This window comes from Rhinolophus ferrumequinum, chromosome 6 (genome assembly GCF_004115265.2).
Source record: "Rhinolophus ferrumequinum isolate MPI-CBG mRhiFer1 chromosome 6, mRhiFer1_v1.p, whole genome shotgun sequence".
Classification (NCBI taxonomy): Eukaryota; Metazoa; Chordata; class Mammalia; order Chiroptera; family Rhinolophidae; genus Rhinolophus; species Rhinolophus ferrumequinum.
This window is the reverse complement of record NC_046289.1, coordinates 74324885-74339786: the sequence shown is the minus strand read 5'-3', so window position 1 is coordinate 74339786 and position 14902 is coordinate 74324885. Positions and strand designations below refer to the sequence as shown.

The 14902-nt window shown below is 55.9% G+C and overlaps 2 protein-coding genes across 5 annotated transcripts; both read right to left on the bottom strand.

Annotated features, from left to right (window-relative positions):
• Positions 1-141: 141 nt before the first annotated feature.
• REC8 (REC8 meiotic recombination protein) lies at positions 142-8943 on the bottom strand. Of its 3 annotated transcripts, XM_033107902.1 has the most exons (20): positions 8523-8943; positions 6171-6209; positions 5827-6005; positions 5662-5730; positions 5368-5510; positions 5207-5282; positions 4979-5099; positions 3878-3962; positions 3442-3521; positions 3122-3209; positions 2925-2997; positions 2752-2843; positions 2549-2598; positions 2070-2207; positions 1412-1732; positions 1157-1205; positions 842-908; positions 580-711; positions 400-506; positions 142-308 (listed from the first exon to the last, which is right to left on the bottom strand). In XM_033107902.1, exons 3-20 carry the CDS (start codon positions 5880-5882, stop codon positions 217-219), a joined length of 1839 nt encoding a protein of 612 aa, XP_032963793.1. In that variant the 5' UTR covers positions 5883-6005; positions 6171-6209; positions 8523-8943; the 3' UTR covers positions 142-216. The 3 variants fall into 3 exon arrangements, with proteins under 3 accessions (XP_032963793.1, XP_032963794.1, XP_032963792.1); XM_033107903.1 differs by lacking the exon at positions 8523-8943 and having other exon boundaries at positions 1412-1563; positions 1666-1732; positions 5827-7237; XM_033107901.1 differs by lacking the exon at positions 8523-8943 and having other exon boundaries at positions 5827-7242.
• Positions 8944-9504: 561 nt separating this feature from the next.
• IRF9 (interferon regulatory factor 9) lies at positions 9505-14766 on the bottom strand. 2 transcript variants are annotated; one of them, XM_033106891.1, is made up of 9 exons: positions 14239-14766; positions 13281-13461; positions 12788-12971; positions 12410-12540; positions 12229-12322; positions 12057-12128; positions 11093-11434; positions 10073-10188; positions 9505-9938 (listed from the first exon to the last, which is right to left on the bottom strand). In XM_033106891.1, the coding sequence occupies exons 2-9, from the start codon at positions 13458-13460 to the stop codon at positions 9810-9812; spliced, it is 1248 nt and encodes a 415-aa protein (XP_032962782.1). In that variant the 5' UTR covers position 13461; positions 14239-14766; the 3' UTR covers positions 9505-9809. The 2 variants fall into 2 exon arrangements, with proteins under 2 accessions (XP_032962782.1, XP_032962783.1); XM_033106892.1 differs by lacking the exon at positions 12229-12322 and having other exon boundaries at positions 11093-11501.
• Between the last annotated feature and the right edge of the window lie 136 nt (positions 14767-14902).

Sequence of the window (14902 nt, the reverse complement as noted above, 5' to 3'; positions counted from 1 at the left end):
TCCCAGCCCTGCTTACTGCCTTCCAGGGCTGTCCCTGGGCCTGGGGCTGCTGTGCTGTGGGACAATACAAATGGACTCGTGACAACATACTGTAATAAAGGCAGTTCATTTTATGCTTGAACAGGAGCTCTGAGAGCAGGAAGGATAGAGATACATGTTCAGAAAGGAGGCAGGCAGGGTCTGGTGACGCAGGACACGGTCAGCCTTCTCAGTTGACTAACCGCAGTGGAATCGGGGCCCTGGCTGGATCAGGAGGCGCCCGTATGGCTTCTCTTGTTCAATACGAAGGATCTGCTGCATTGCGAGCACTGGTCAAGAGAGGAAGAGCGGCTGGTCAGGGGGGGTCCCTACAGTGGTCTCTGGCCTGTGTGTCCCCCCCATACGTATGTGCACACTCACCCAGGAGCAGGTAGAAGACCCGGGCGGCCATCCAGCGAGGGCTGAGAGGTGACACCAGGCTGTTGAAATCTGGCTCCCTGTTGGCCTGCAGCTCTAGTGCCACTGCCCTGTAGAGGTCAAGAACTGTTAGCTGAGGCCCCAACCTGGGGCTACCCCACTGAGGCACTCCCTCCCTGGTACCTGTGCACGGCCTCAAGGGAGAGTAGCTCAGGCTCGGGGGGCAGCTCCAAAGGCATCTCCATGGGTACCTCAGGGAGTTCAGGCACCACGGGCAATGCAGGGGCCTCTGGCTGCTCCGCCTCAGCCCAAGCCCTGGGGGAACATGGGAGTCAGGTGGAGCAGGGAACTCGCAGCTGTGACAGTGACAAGGGACACACCCATCTTCACCTCTGCCCCACCTGGCCAGGGCTGTGGCCTGAGCTCACCCCATCTGGCTGCTTACCACCGCTCTTCCGGGGGAACGAGGATGGTGCGAGACTTCTCCTCCTCAGCTGCTTCTAGGGAGAGCTCTGTTGGGGGAGGTGAAGGGCCTCAATGGGTCTGCTTGGGTCTGAGCAGTCGTGACCTTGGGGCCACCTGGTCAAACTGGACGTCACAGCTGTTCAGTGACATTACCAGTACCCAGGAGGGAGAACTGGAGAGAACCACTGCTTCCTGTTAAATGCTCCCTCTGGCAAACTGTCAGCAGTTGGGGTACCTGTTTCCTCGGACAGTGGTTAAGGTGGTGGTCTCCACCACCCCTTCTCCAGGTGCTTACCTGAAGACACCATGAGGGGCCCACTGGGCTCCTGGGCCTCCCTCAGGACCTGGGGATGAGAGAAGGAACTAAGACCGCAAGCAGCACAGAATCAGCTGGGGTAAAGCAGTCCCCGCCCTGAACTGGCCTTGGCTCCAGGGCAGTACACACCCTAACCAGTGCCTAAGACCTGCTGCCATTGGCTTACACGGGCAGAAGACAGACTGCTGGAGCTCCGGCACGGCAAAGCTGTCAAGTCCTTCAGAAAGGAGTTACCTCAATATCACTCGGAATTTCAGCCATTCTCCTTTCCTCCTCAGCCGCTGCCACCTCCTCGGGCTCCAGGGGTGGCATCCGCCTGAGTGCTTTTGGGGGTGGCTCGGCACAGCGGGTCCAGAAAGCCAGCAGTTCTGGGGGTAGCCAGCCAGCTGGGTGGGGACAAGGTGGCAGCAGGGACAGGGTTTGAAACATAAGGATCACTAAGGAATACGGGGTCCTAAGATCCCACACGCCAATTCCCACCATCTTACGGTAAGTTGGGGTTTGGAACAGCTCCGTGGGGCTTCTGATGGTCCTCTCAGGAGGCTGCACCATTGGCTGCATAGTAGGGAAGGCCAGAGCCCAGTTAGGAGGGAGTCACTCCTCGCTGCCCCTTTACCTCTGCAAGGCCTTATTCCAGGGCCTCTGGCCTTCCAACTCGACAGGCTCAAACCCCTTCCTGCTGTGCTGCTTGCTAAAAGGACTTTTAACTGGTACCCATGGATGTGCTGGGCGGGGTCACCAAAAGGATGGACAGTTGTGTGTGCAGACCCCAAGGCATGCACTTTGAGGAGTGTTCCCAGTGCTTCCCCAGGAGTTTAGAAGGCCCACCATGCACTGGCCCCAGGCCCTCCCTTCCTCCCTCTATCCCCTCCAAAGCCTGGACTGTACTCACACACTCCCAGCAGTGAACTCTGGGTTGCAGTTGTTTCTGGAAATTCTCCCGGGAGATCTGAGTCTCCTTGTCCCAAAACAATAACTGGCGGCGGCGGCGGGGACGGCGAGCAGGTGGGGAGACAGGGGGCCTCTTCCGCTGAGTGGAGAACAGAGGTAGGGGCGAGGCTATCCATTACTCTTTTTTCTGACATCCTGGTGGACTGCAAACAGGCCCCACAGTGCCACCCCAGAGGCACCCTGGGAAAAGGGCTGGGATGGGCCTCCAGGAGCATGCGCAGCTCCTACCCTGCAGGAGCGTACCCATCTAGAAGTGTGGTTAGATAAACTGCGGTATAGGCAGGGCCACCCTTTACCAATTTGCACAAATGCCTATGTAGGCTAGTAGTGGCCTGGGGCTTGGGGAAGCTGAACTTGGGTGAATAGCTCTGCGAGAGGAGGGTGATGAGAAGGAGGAGGCTTGGAAGGGCTACTACTCACCTCTGGGCTGAGTGGGGCCGGGAGACGCAGCTCCTTCGGGGGCGTCACCTCTGCAACAACATAGACCCTGCAGGGCTATACCCTACACCCTCGCAGCCACCCAGGCAAGGAGCTCAAGTGTCCTCCCTTTAGCAAGTGGGAATGCAGGGCCCTTGTCTGCAGCAGTTGTGCAGGTAAGTGCCCCAGGCATGGCAGATACTCACCAGCAAGCAGGGCCTCGGGCTCCCAGACTGCTGGCTTCAGCTCCTCTGGGGCCAAGACCTCACCTGGAAGTGGTTCTGCTGCCCCTTCCACCCTGAGGGGAAATGGGCAAGAGAGATGAGGACACTCCTCCCAGCACTAACCCCCTACCTAGTCCAGGGGTTCCTGCCCTTACGGTGCAAGAGCTGGAGGTGAGAGCGGGGGAACAGCAATTTCCACTTCCAGGGCCCGGGGCTCCTCCTTGGACACTGTAGAGAAGAGAAGGGCTTAGAGTGCAGAAGAGAAGAGATGGGGGCACTGCCTATGCCAATTGCCCGTGCCCGGAGCCTGACTGTCCAGCACCGGCCAGACTACACTACTGGATAGGCCTGCCTCGTTCCTCCAACAAGATGGCTTCATCTTCCTCAGCAATGAGCAGGTCCAAGTCTCGGCGGCTAACCTCTGGGAGGTCCCGTTCACCCTGTCGTGAGAGAAAGAACAAAGAGAGGGGACTCAGTTCCATTTCTGAGAAAAGGAAGTGGCTCCAGGAGACTGAATCTGAGAGGCTTGCCACAGGGCTGGGCTGAGGAAACCCACTGGGAGTGGGGCGAGGGGAAATGGAGACAGAGAAGGCAGAAGTAGATGCAAGGCGGGGCAGGGCCATCAGAGGCAGCACTTGGGCCTCAGGCTCTGTGTGCAGAGGGACAACTCACCTCAATCTCCAGTATGTGTATGGGCTCTGCCTCCCGGAGAGTGATGGCCTCAGGAGACAGCGCAGTGACCAGGACCCTGTCTGGAGGGGCAGGAAAATCATACCAGCCCTTCCGATTCTTTCCAAGTTCCCACACCCATGTGCTGAGGCAAAAGCATGGACTCTGGAGTCAAGCCAAACTAGGTTCCCGTCTGGCCCAGGCCAGTCACTGGCCATTTGACCTGGGATATGTTGCTTAACCGCTATGGGCTTCCCTTTTCTCACCTGCAAGATGGGGATAAGAATTCCAATCTCATAGAGGACTCCTGTGAGGCAGTGATGGGGTTACACACAGAAAGTGCCCCTCACAGGCCCTGGCTTTTAGGAGAAGCTCAAAGATGGTTATTTCTTCAGCTCTTGGAGGTTCCTATGCCTGAAAAAAGGTCCTCTTTCCTCACCTGGTTTCCTAGGCTCTGTAGGGACTTCAGGAGGGATCTCCTCAGGAATTCTTTCTGGGGTCACAGCCTCCAAAAGGTGTCGAATCTTTGGGGAGATTGGGGACAAAAGATAAGGTTCAGCTTCAGCCTCCTGCTTTCCCTTGTCAGACAATGGACAGTAATAACCCTTTGTGCCTAATTCTTGTGGCATTGACAGCATGCAGTGAACCCACTCGCCATCTGGTCTCCTTTCCTCCCGTTCCTGCCCTCACAGCACCCGTCCCCCCGCCAGTTAGGTAGCCTTTGTCAGTGTGTCTGTACAAGAAGCACTGTGTCCTTATATCAAGTGGGGGACAGAGGAACAGAAAAGTCTTGGTTTTAAGGAGCATATGGTTTAGTGGGGAGACAAGTTTGTATATGACCCCAGCAAGGGTCAACACAAAGAATAAAAACAAGGCCCTAGTAATGTGCTGAGTTCCAGAATAAAATTTGGTTCTGGCTGGGAGTGGGATAGAGGCTTCATGGGAAAGGGTAGTATTTGAACGAGGTCTTAAGTAAGGATATGTAGGATCTGACTAGTAGAGAACAAGGGGTGAACATTAAGGGCTAGGAAAACAGCACAAGCAAAGAAGTGAATGTGGCACTTTGGGGGTACAGGGGCCAGACTGGTGTTTGGGAGCCAAAGATGCCCAGGGGATGTGCGGAGATGTCTGGACCAGGGCACAGAGAGCCCTAAATGCTAGTATTCTGTTTGCAGTGGGGAACCACTGGAAGTGTCTTTGAAGGAAGGGAGTCACACTGTCTAAGCTGCAGGCTGACAGGAATGCATGGAGGGGTTGAGCAGAGAAGCCCAGTGCCGAGGAATGAAGAGGACCTAGATTAGGGCCTCAGCAGCGGAAACAGTGTGGAGCTGAGTGTGGACAAAGCTGTCTCTAGGTCCTGAGTAGGTAGGTAAGTGGCGTGGGCTTGTCTGGAGGGGTCCATTATGACAGTCCCCTGGCACCAAGTCCTACGGGGCAGAGCTATGGCAGGCTGCCTTCCCCTAAGCCCAGTGTCAGACTGGCACAGGAACAGCACCCCATTCTGCACTGGGAGAAGGTGTTCCAGGGGAATGAGCCCTACCTGAGGGATATCGAAGGGGCTGGGAAGTCTGGGATCCACCGACATCATCCCAAAAAAGGGGTCTGGAGCATCTTCCAGGGTCTCCATCATGGCCAGGCGGCTAGGAAGCAGCAGGCTGGGTCTGAGAGAGAGTGTGGCTGTCACGGACTGAAGCTGTGATGGGCTGAAGCCTCGCGGGGAGGTTCTCCATCCAAGGCTGGGTGGTCCCAGTCCCAGGGGGACACTCACAGGTCAGTCTCCACCATATCTATGCGGATCTGCAGCTGGGCACGGTGTAGACGCTCCAGGATGTGCTGGATGTCCTCTGTGGGCAGGAAGGGCAAGGTAGAGCGCCAGCCTAGCTGAGGGCCACTCAGCTCTGGCCCACCTCAGAGCCTTCCCAGCCTTACCTACGAGGTACTGGCATTGTTGTGAGTAGACCCGGACCACGCCTATCTGGAGCTGGGCTGAAAGATAGAGCGAGAAGCGGGGCCGCGGCAGGCCGGCCTGCGGGGGTTGCACTCGTACCAGCACGTAATTGAGGATTTCCTCGCTGGGGGGGAGGGAAAAAAAAAAAAAACGCACCCTGATCACCACTGCGCCTGCGCGGAGAACCAGCCCCCCCCCCCCAAAGCCTTGCCCACCTTAATTCACCCCCTAACCCACACCAGCACTAGGCCGCTCTTCCCTTTTCTGGGCCTTACCAGGTCTTCACCACGTTCACCTTCAGGTATTCGCGTTTCACTAGCCGGCTGCCGCGTGTGGCTGCCAGCCTGGATGGGGTGGGGGTGGGCATGGAGGGGAAGCCTTCAGGCGAGTATCCCGGAGCACCCCTCCCGGCGCGCCCACCCTGGTCCGTGAGCCCTTACCAGATAGTGGCGAAGCAGCCAGTGTGGCGCTGAAGCACGCTGGGATAGTAGAACATCGTCCCTCTGGGGTTTCACTCTCCCGTCTCCACCACTCCTCGGTTCTGCTCTCACTCCTTATTCTTTAGGGCAAGGGATTTCCCAGCTCCGTCGGAGAGAAGCAAGGATTTGGGCAGGGGACGCTGCGGGTGGACCCAGAATGCCAAATAAACGAACCGTTGAACACATGGTGGATAAACGATGAACGGGACAAGTATTAATAAAAGGACATGCAGACTGGATATACAGGGACGCCCCTCTCCGTCGGCCCTGAATGTTCCCTCGCCACGTGGGTGCTTCGAACTTACTGGATTCAGGTCGGGATGCAGGCCGGAGATGCAGAGAGCCTGAGGAGAGGCCGGGGCAGTGGTCTAGGCAAGTCCTGAGGGGAACGGCTGTCCTCCGCGGAGATGCCTGGCTCTGGGGCCTTTGCACTCCGCGTGGGCAGCGGCAGTCTCCCCAGGCCGCCCTCCCGCAGAAAGAGAGCCCACCGCAGTGAGCAAGCACTCGGGTGCTCGGCGTCCCGCTCCTCGTTAGAGGATGGCGGGCCCCAAAACAGCCAATGGGAACAGGGGTAGGCGAGGCAGTGCTCGTTCCAAGGCGCCAAGCAGGCGGCGGGGGGTCCAGGCAACAGGGGTCTCTCGAGGCAGGAGCGAACCAATTGGCAGAACCCTGCGAGCTGACGGGCTTTTGTGAGGTGTCCTAACCAATAGGCTCTCGTTCTCTCCTCTGGTAACAAGGTTTCCTCGGAGGCGCTTCTCTGACCACCAATGAGCAGGGAGCAGATCTCAGCCTCTCTGTATCCAGCCTGGTAACAAGGACACTTCAACCACTAGGGGACGTCAGGGTCATGCCTCAGACAACCTTGGGAGCAACAAGGGAGTAGGAGGCACCGCCCGCTGGGAGAATGAGAGATGCTGGCGAGGGAGAGGGGACACAGTTCTACCCTTAGGAATAAAAACCCTCACACAGTGTAAGGCGAGGCTGCTTCCCTCTCTTAGGTCAGCCCGCTCCATGTCTCCGAGTGTACTTGATTTTACTAATAAACTTCCTGCTGTCCTATGCTGCATACACTCTAACTCTTGACTGAATTCTTTCCTTCAAGGAGACACAGAACCGAAGTACAACATCATTGCCAGTAACTCTCAGCATACAAAAGATGTTTGTCTCAAACAATTATTTGTGTAAAATTAAGCCATATTCGTCACAAATATCCTTTGTCCCCATGCCGCCTGCCTTTGCACAGCCATTTCTTTGGTCTAGATGCCCTTCCCAGCCTTGACTCTAGGGCATGCTTCTGCCTCTTTAAGACTCAACACTTATTGCAGCCGAGCTGACCCTATTTTATTTTGCTCCTTCAATCTGGGAGCTCTTGAGATTAGGGTCTTTTGTCAATTAGTGTCTGGAAACTAGTTCAGTAAATATTTGTCGAATGTCCAATTACCCTGAACTTACAACCACAGAATGTCAAGGCTGAAAGAGATTTCAAAATCTAGTCCAAATCTTGCCTTTACAGATGAGAGAACAGAGAGGCCCACGCAGACTGTTTCTCCAAGACCACATAGTTCCTTAATGACAGCCTGGTTGGGAATTCTGCTTTCTTGATTTCCAGTGTTCCCAATCCCTATTCCACTGTGCCTGGCTAAATTGGCTTCTACCTTATACTTAAAATTGTTTCAATCATTGTACATATGTTGTCAATGTTCATAAGTGTTCACATTGGGGCACAAAAGATGATCAAATGGGGGCACCTGCCATTAAGATGCTTAGAACCTAGATTAGGAGATGAGCAAGAGATACGGAATTTGTCCATCCATCCATCCATCCGACAAGTATTTATTAAATGCCTACTATGTGCCAGGCACTCCTGTAGATACTAGGGATATAGCAATGAACAGAACAAGTCTCTGTTCTCATGGAGTAAGAAAGGACCGAGGATAGACAAGTAGACAGACAGAAATATGTGAAGTGGTCAGTGCTATGAAGAAAAATAAGGCAGCATAGAATAGAGAGCAATGAGGACGGCTATTTAAATAGGATGCTGGGGGTGGGTGGGGCAAGTTATGTGCCTACCTGAAGGAAGAATATTTTAGATAAAAGAACCAAGGGGAAAAAAAGCAAGTGCAAAGGTCCTGAGGCAGAAATGTGTTTGGTGGGTTCAAGGAGCCTGGAACAAAGCGACTTGAGAAGAATGGCAAGGGGTGAGGTTAGAGAGTTAGAGAGGATAGGAACTACAGCACAAGGACCTTGGAAGCCGTTGGAAGGATTTGGGGTTTTCCCCTGAGTGAGTTGAAAGCCAATAGAGAGTTTTGAGCAGAGGAGTGGTATGACGAGGTTTATGTGTTAAGAGGTTGTCCAGTGTGCTGAGAATAGACTGAAGGTGGACAAGAGTGGAAGCAGAAAAGAAGACGTGGAAGGAAGCAGGAAGAAGAGGTGTGAGAGGTGGTGGTGACTGGTACCACAGCATTGGGGGTGGAAGTCAAGAGAAGTGGTCAGATTCTGGATAGCTTTTGAAGGCACAATGACAGGATTTGCTGATGGATTGATGTGGTGTACGAGAGAAAATGGAAGTCAAAGAGGTAGCAGGTACAAAGAAGGTCCAGGAGGGATTTCAGCCAACTGAGGGTACAACAGGGCTCGTGCAGCTGTGCACTCAGTACCTGGTTTCTTCACTGCCAGTGCAGATCCCTGTGCAGGCTCTTGCTTCTCTGGAAGGTGATGGGCAAGAGACGGAAGGCCCCGGAGGCAGAAAGTCTCAAAGGCAGCACTGAGGTTTGTCAGGCGAGACACCAAGATCATGTAGGTGACAGGTAAGCAACTGGAGGCTTATCAGTGACACGACAGGAAGGAGTCTGGTCTGGGAGGCCTCTTCTCCTCCAGGCTGGTGTCATGGAAGCTGGAAGCCATGACTTAGGTATGAACTAGTCTGCTGGAAGTGACTGGACAGAGTGGAAGAATGACAAATGGCCTTGTAAAGGAAGAACTTCCAGTTTGGTGGCAAAATAAACACGGGGTGAGGGAGAGGAGTGCCCGATGATTTAGATGCCTCAAATCTCAGGGAACAGAGTGTTGGTGACATGGCAGTCGAGGCCAGATGGTCTTTTGTGGGGCTCAGGTGAAGGAATGCCCCTCAGGTGGGCTGACAGAGTACCATGTGCTGGCAGAACAGGCATCAGGGCCTGGTTGGCTCCAGGCACAGAAGGTTCAGCAACTCTTCCCTCTGACTTCCCCTCCCCTGCCAGAGCCTCTAGAGCCCATAGTTTCAGGTCAACTTCAAGTTCTCCTGTTCACTCAGATCTCCAGTCTAGAGTCCAGCCCGCGGCTGCCTGTTGTGAAGCCCCGAATCAGGCCTCTAGCCAAGAACTGTGGAGCCCCGACCTTCCCAGGTGAAGTTGGGGGCTATAGGCTCAGCGACCCGCGTGGGGTGACCCTGACCCTAACCCCGGTTGCCTAGGGAGTACAGAGAGCTAGGTCCATAACCCACTGAGCCGACTGCTTCCTGGCCACACCTGTGGGTGGAGGGGAGGAAAGGAGCCCGGAGATGTCAGCAGGGAAGAGAACCCAAGTGACCTGCTCTCAAGTGACAGCTGTCATCTCCCTGTGATCCCCGCTACCTTTTTCCCCCAACAAACCAGAGATGGATTCTTTTTTCAGTAAAATTTTATTTTAAAGCCTTAGTGAAGATCTAAGAGGAAAATATAAAGTGCTTGGCTATCAGGTTGGGGCAAGAGGAGAAGGTCCCCGTGAGTTCAAACCATTTGGACTTTCCCAGTTCACTTCCTCAGAGATAAAAGAGGGTATATCTCAACAAAAAAAAAGATAAAAGTCATGCTTGAGTTCTCCACTTGTCAGACATCATGAGGGCTTCAAGGACATAACCATCACAGACAACCACGAAGCATTATCACCGAGGGAGGCAGCTCAACAGTGTGGAAAACAAGTCTCTTTCAAAGAAAACTGGAGGAACAGAGCAGAGAGGAGGAAGGTGGGTCCCCTAGGCTTTGCAACAGGGACAGAATGGCTGCCTGGTCCTCTGGAGTCTCCTCCAGTAAGTGTCGGGCAAAGGCCTGCTCCATCTGTGCCGGAAGAGGTGGGAGAGGCATCATGAACATCGCAGGGGCAGCCCCTGCCCCTGCCCTGGGAAGGCCCCTTCTCCTCCTGGAACCCCCTCATCTGCATAGGTAGCTCTTCTTTCCCCTGCTGAACTCACCTGCACTGTGATAAGACTCTGTAGGGTGTGGTTGGGGCCAGGCTTCTCCTCCCAGAAATTCAGTGTCACCTGAAACTTGGGTGGGGGGCCCAGGCCCTGGAAGTACCTGGCCAAGTCTGAAAGAGAAAGGGTCAAGGGTTAGAAGAAAGGAAAGAGAAGGGAGAGGGCCACAGGCAGGGAGGGAATAAATAGGAAGGGACCCTTAACGGAGAAAGAGAAGTGGTACTGGGGCCACAGGGAGACCAAGGCCAGAGCAGGAGCTGCACGATCCCAAAGCTGCTGACTTATGCCAGAAATGCTGGGGATTAGAGACTGCTCGCCGACGTGCGGTTGGAAAAGGCACTCCTTCTGCGAGGAAGAACTACTTAGAGGTATTGCACAGCCTGGCGTGATCTGCTGGGCGAGATTGGAGCCCTCCCAGCAGCAGCCCTGGCTGCTAACACAGCTGTGCCCACACTTTGGTTGCCTGCTCACACCTCCCTGTGCTAGAGCACCCGTGGCCCCAGGAACACATGCCCTGAGTTTCCCGCACTCCTGGCCCCCACTCCCAAGGTCAGATTTAGAGCTGAATGGAGGCAGGACGCAGAATGCACAGCTTGGATTGGAGAGGGGCGATGTATGTGAGGGGACGCGCGGAGTGTGGCAGGGCCAGGCTGTGTGACATACGCCAGCTCTCCCGAATGTGTGGGTGGTGCGGGTGCCAGTGTGTGTAGGAGGCCGCAAGGCACACCTTCACATGACCACTGTACGTGTCAGGGTGGTGGTGCTGCCGAGCTGCGAGCCTCCTGTGCTGGGCTCTGCCGGAGCCGCATCTTCCGCAGCCGGGATGGCGGAAGGAGGGCTGCCACGCAGCTGCCAGGGCTCAGCGTAGGACCCCGCAGGGTGTGCGCACAGCAAGTGTAGGGTGCCGTGCTTGGGCTGTGATGGTGGGTCTGCTGGAGGGAGCACAGGGCAGGGGCCGGGCCTGGGGGACTAAGAGCTGGGGGTAAGGGCTCGGGCGCTGGGCTGCAGCAGCCTTACCTCTGCAGAAGTAGGTGGTTCTGAAAAGCTCCACACACTCATTGCTGGGCAGCAGATGCGGGCCTGGACCAGGCGGGGCGTGGGGTGCGCTCCAGGAGACGGGGATGGGGCACAGGCGCTGCACAAAGAGGCCTCGGGAGTTGCTGGCCACCAGGACACCTCTCTCGAGCTGGCTGAGCAGGCGCTGGGTGGGCTCTTGCGGGCCGGGCTTGGGAAACACCACCTGCTCCATGCCACACTGGGAGCCCGAGGGCTCCGCCACAAGGCGGCAGTCCAGGCTCTGCACCTGGGCCTCACCCACCACGTGTCCACTGTAGATGAAAGTGAGCAGCAGCGAGTAGTCTGCAGACAGAGAACGACCAGCTGTACCAGTGCCTCTCCCAGGCGTCCACCTGGTCAGCATGGGGCTCTGGGGAAACAAAGAGGGGCTCCTTGCAAATCCAACGTCCTGGTTTTGCTGCTGAGGGACAGGAGGCCCAGAGAGGGAAACCGAGTGAGGGCTGGGGAGCACAAGGCAGGCAGCAGGGCGGGGCCGCGGCTGTACCTTCTGGGGTTAGAGAAGACGCCCTCCCTCTTATCCTCACTGCCCCCACCCTCACCAGCCTCGGGGTCCCCTGTCAGACTTTCCTGTAACTCAGGAGAGCAGCTAATACACAGATTCTCACTGAGGTCTCCAGGCTTTATGCCCAGGGTCTTACAGTTTACAAGAAGGTCCAAGACACTGGGCCTTTTCTTAACCCCCAGAAATCAATGTCTCAAAGCCGATTTCCAGGAAACAGAGTAGTGCCCAGGGAGTGTTTCTGAAAAGCAAGCTGTTTGGAGCCTGGAGTCTGGCCAGGTGCACTGTCTGGGTAAGGTAAGCACAGGCTGCTGCCAGCCCTGACAGATTAGATCACGTGTGCATAGCCACAGGGAGGTGACCTGTAGGGACAGGGAGCAGAGAGAAGCCAGACACGTTCAGTACCTGAGTCTGGAGGGGGCAGCCGCTCCAGGGAGGCCTGATTTTCTTGGAAAGGGGCCTCAGTTGTGTCAGCACCTGGGAGGGAGAAGAGGTATGTCATGCAGACTGGCACTGGGGAGTCCAAGGGCCAGTGGGTGTGTGTGACACGGGATGACAAGAGGCAGGGAGGCGGTACCTTCCTGAGGCTCAGAGCTGCTGCTGCTGCTGCTGCTGCTGCTACTGCTCTCCAGGTTTGAATGGCCTGCTCCCCCATGGGCCCCCACCTCCTCCTGCAGACATAGTGTCTATCGTTGGCCCCCTCTCCCCCTAGTCACTGTCCTGCCTCAGGCCCACCCAGTTCCCTCCCCAGCTCTTACGGTTTTGAGGGGGTCCTGCAGCAAGGAGGGGCTGAGTATACAGTTCTTCGTGATACCCTCATCCTCCGCCCTGTCGGGGGACACAGAGCTGTGATGTCTCTTTGATGGTGATTTCTGGGTTCCTGCTGGAGCTGTGGAATATTGTTGAGGGGGAGAGGATGGTCAGAGCTTTCAGTGGGGACAGTGGGAGAGATGAGAGGCTGCGAAAGGGCGGGCAGGACTGAGCAGGAGAACCTGGGTAGCAAGTCCCAAGGACAGGGGCAAGGTAGAACTATGACCAAGGGGCCTGAGGGAGTCGCCCCAACCTCCCGCGACGCTCATCTCCGTCCTTCCTCCCCAGTCTGCTGAATCTAGAGCGGTGGGCCAGGGGACACTCACCAGGGAGGGTTCCTGGTGGCAGCAGCCGATACACCTTATAGGGCTCAGCCCCATCCCGATGGCCGTTCTCAGGAACCTCCTCAAACTCAGGACTTTTGTTGAGAGCACAGCGCAGACGAGTCTTCCAGATAGCGGGGCCTTCCGTGTCCCCCTCCTTGTACTTTCCCTTAAATATCGCCCAGGCCTAGGACACAGGAAAAGAGAGGCAGCATGTTAGAGACCCCAGCTGCCCCTCCACCAGGGTCAGCTTGATGACTACGCAGCGTGAACACTCGCACAGAAAGGCCTGTGCTGGGTTTATGCTCCGTTGTTGCCATCTTGAAATCCTTAATACTTTTTGCATTTCCACGTTGCACTTGGCTCTGCTAATTATGCCGTTGGTTCTCCTCTCTTATCTCCCTTTGACCTGAAAGCCAGGCAGATACAACCCCTTGAACACCCGTGTTGACTGCATCCCTCTCTTGGAGAGGGGCCAGTTCCCAGGTCCCTTCACCTTGAAGAAGGCGGCATCCTGATCCTCCCGGAAGTCCTGCTTGCCGGCGTGCTTCCAGGGAATCCTGAACATGGTCTTAGCTTCATCTTCCCAGCAGACCCCTGAGAACTGCCCGCTGTCCACTTGCTCCACCACCCAGTTTCGGAGCTTTCGGGTGCAGCGTGCCCTGCCTGACGCCATCCTGGGGATAAGAACAGCAGGCAGAATCAGTAGGACCAACCCTTTGGGAGGGAACGTCTGCTGAGGCCCTGGCCATTTGGGCTGTAGTCTGGCAAGGGTCCCTGGAGAACCCACCCGTCTTTTATCTCTAGACATATCTCAAAATTCTCTGAGACCAAATAGCTTTGGTTCTGCCATCACTGGCAATTAAAAAACTTATACATTGTTTTTAACACCCCAAGCTGTGACATCTAGAAGGAAACCTTAGGCGTTGGCCTTAACTTTTAAGACTTTTCTGGACTCTATTGTGGGAAGAATTTCGTTGGTGTTCTGTTCCTGGTGAGAGGTCGTCCAGATCGCCAAGCCTTTGCAGACTGCTTAGAGGATGTACCACCAACACTCTGGGCCTGCCACCCCGCAACCTCTCCTCCCACCCTCACCTGTCCGCTCTGCTTGCCCTAGGCGTTAGGGGGGCATGGGCGGAGCTGCAGCATAAGTGGGTGGGCAGGGCCAGAAGGCAAGCAAGCAAACAATGAACCAAGTGACTGGGGTAAACAGCCTCCTTCCCTGAACCACCGGGCAGCAGGTCCTCCTGGCCTTTGCCTGCAGAGCTTGGGACACAGCCCCTGGTCAGTCTTTCACTCAGGCCAAACCTCCTGCTTCCTGGCTCACAGGCCTTCTGTCTCTTCCTCAGTTTAGCAGAGGGGCCCCCAGGAGCACCCCCTCCTCCCACCTCTCCAATCCCGCTGGGCCGTCTAGCCCTAGACCCAGGTTGCTGCCAATTCTTGGCTGATCTTACCTGAGCTGCTGTGCGGGCTGTCCCAGGGCCGAGCTGACCTCAGCTCAGCTCCCGGCCGGGCAGCTTCCTGATAACTCCACCCTGTTTCTACAGTCCCCACCCTAAGTTTCAGTTCTCCTCCTGGGAGGACCTTTTCCCTGAAATCACGTGGTCCGAGGTGCAGGGCAACGAGCGGCCACTAGGTGGAAGCAGCATCTGAGAATCTCACTGCTGGAATCAGACGCAGGAGGAACCCTCCCCGCCGAGGCTCATTCTCCTTCCTCCCTCAGATACTCATTCCTGGTATTCAACCATCTCCGCGACACTGCTGCTGCCCCAGGGAGGCCACAGAATGCTGCAGTCTGGCCCTAGGGCCTCTGGATAGCTCTGGACTACCTGTTCATCTATGTTCCCCCTCGGTGCCTGCTTGGAGCCTATTTGGTGACTTCAAATGTCAGCTCAATTCAATGAAGGGAAGAAGGGAGGCGGGGAAGGAGGACGTCAGCCCAGGCCAAGCGGGCAGGGAGGGCCTCCCTTAGCCATCCATGGTGTCCACTCCTTCCTCATCCTATGAGTCCAGGGTCAGGCGGTAGGCTGTAGGTAGGGGGCCCTTTTAGGAAAGCTCTGTTCACCCCCCTTTCCCTGGTGCCCCCAGATGGTAGGGCCAGGAAGAAGGACCAAGAAG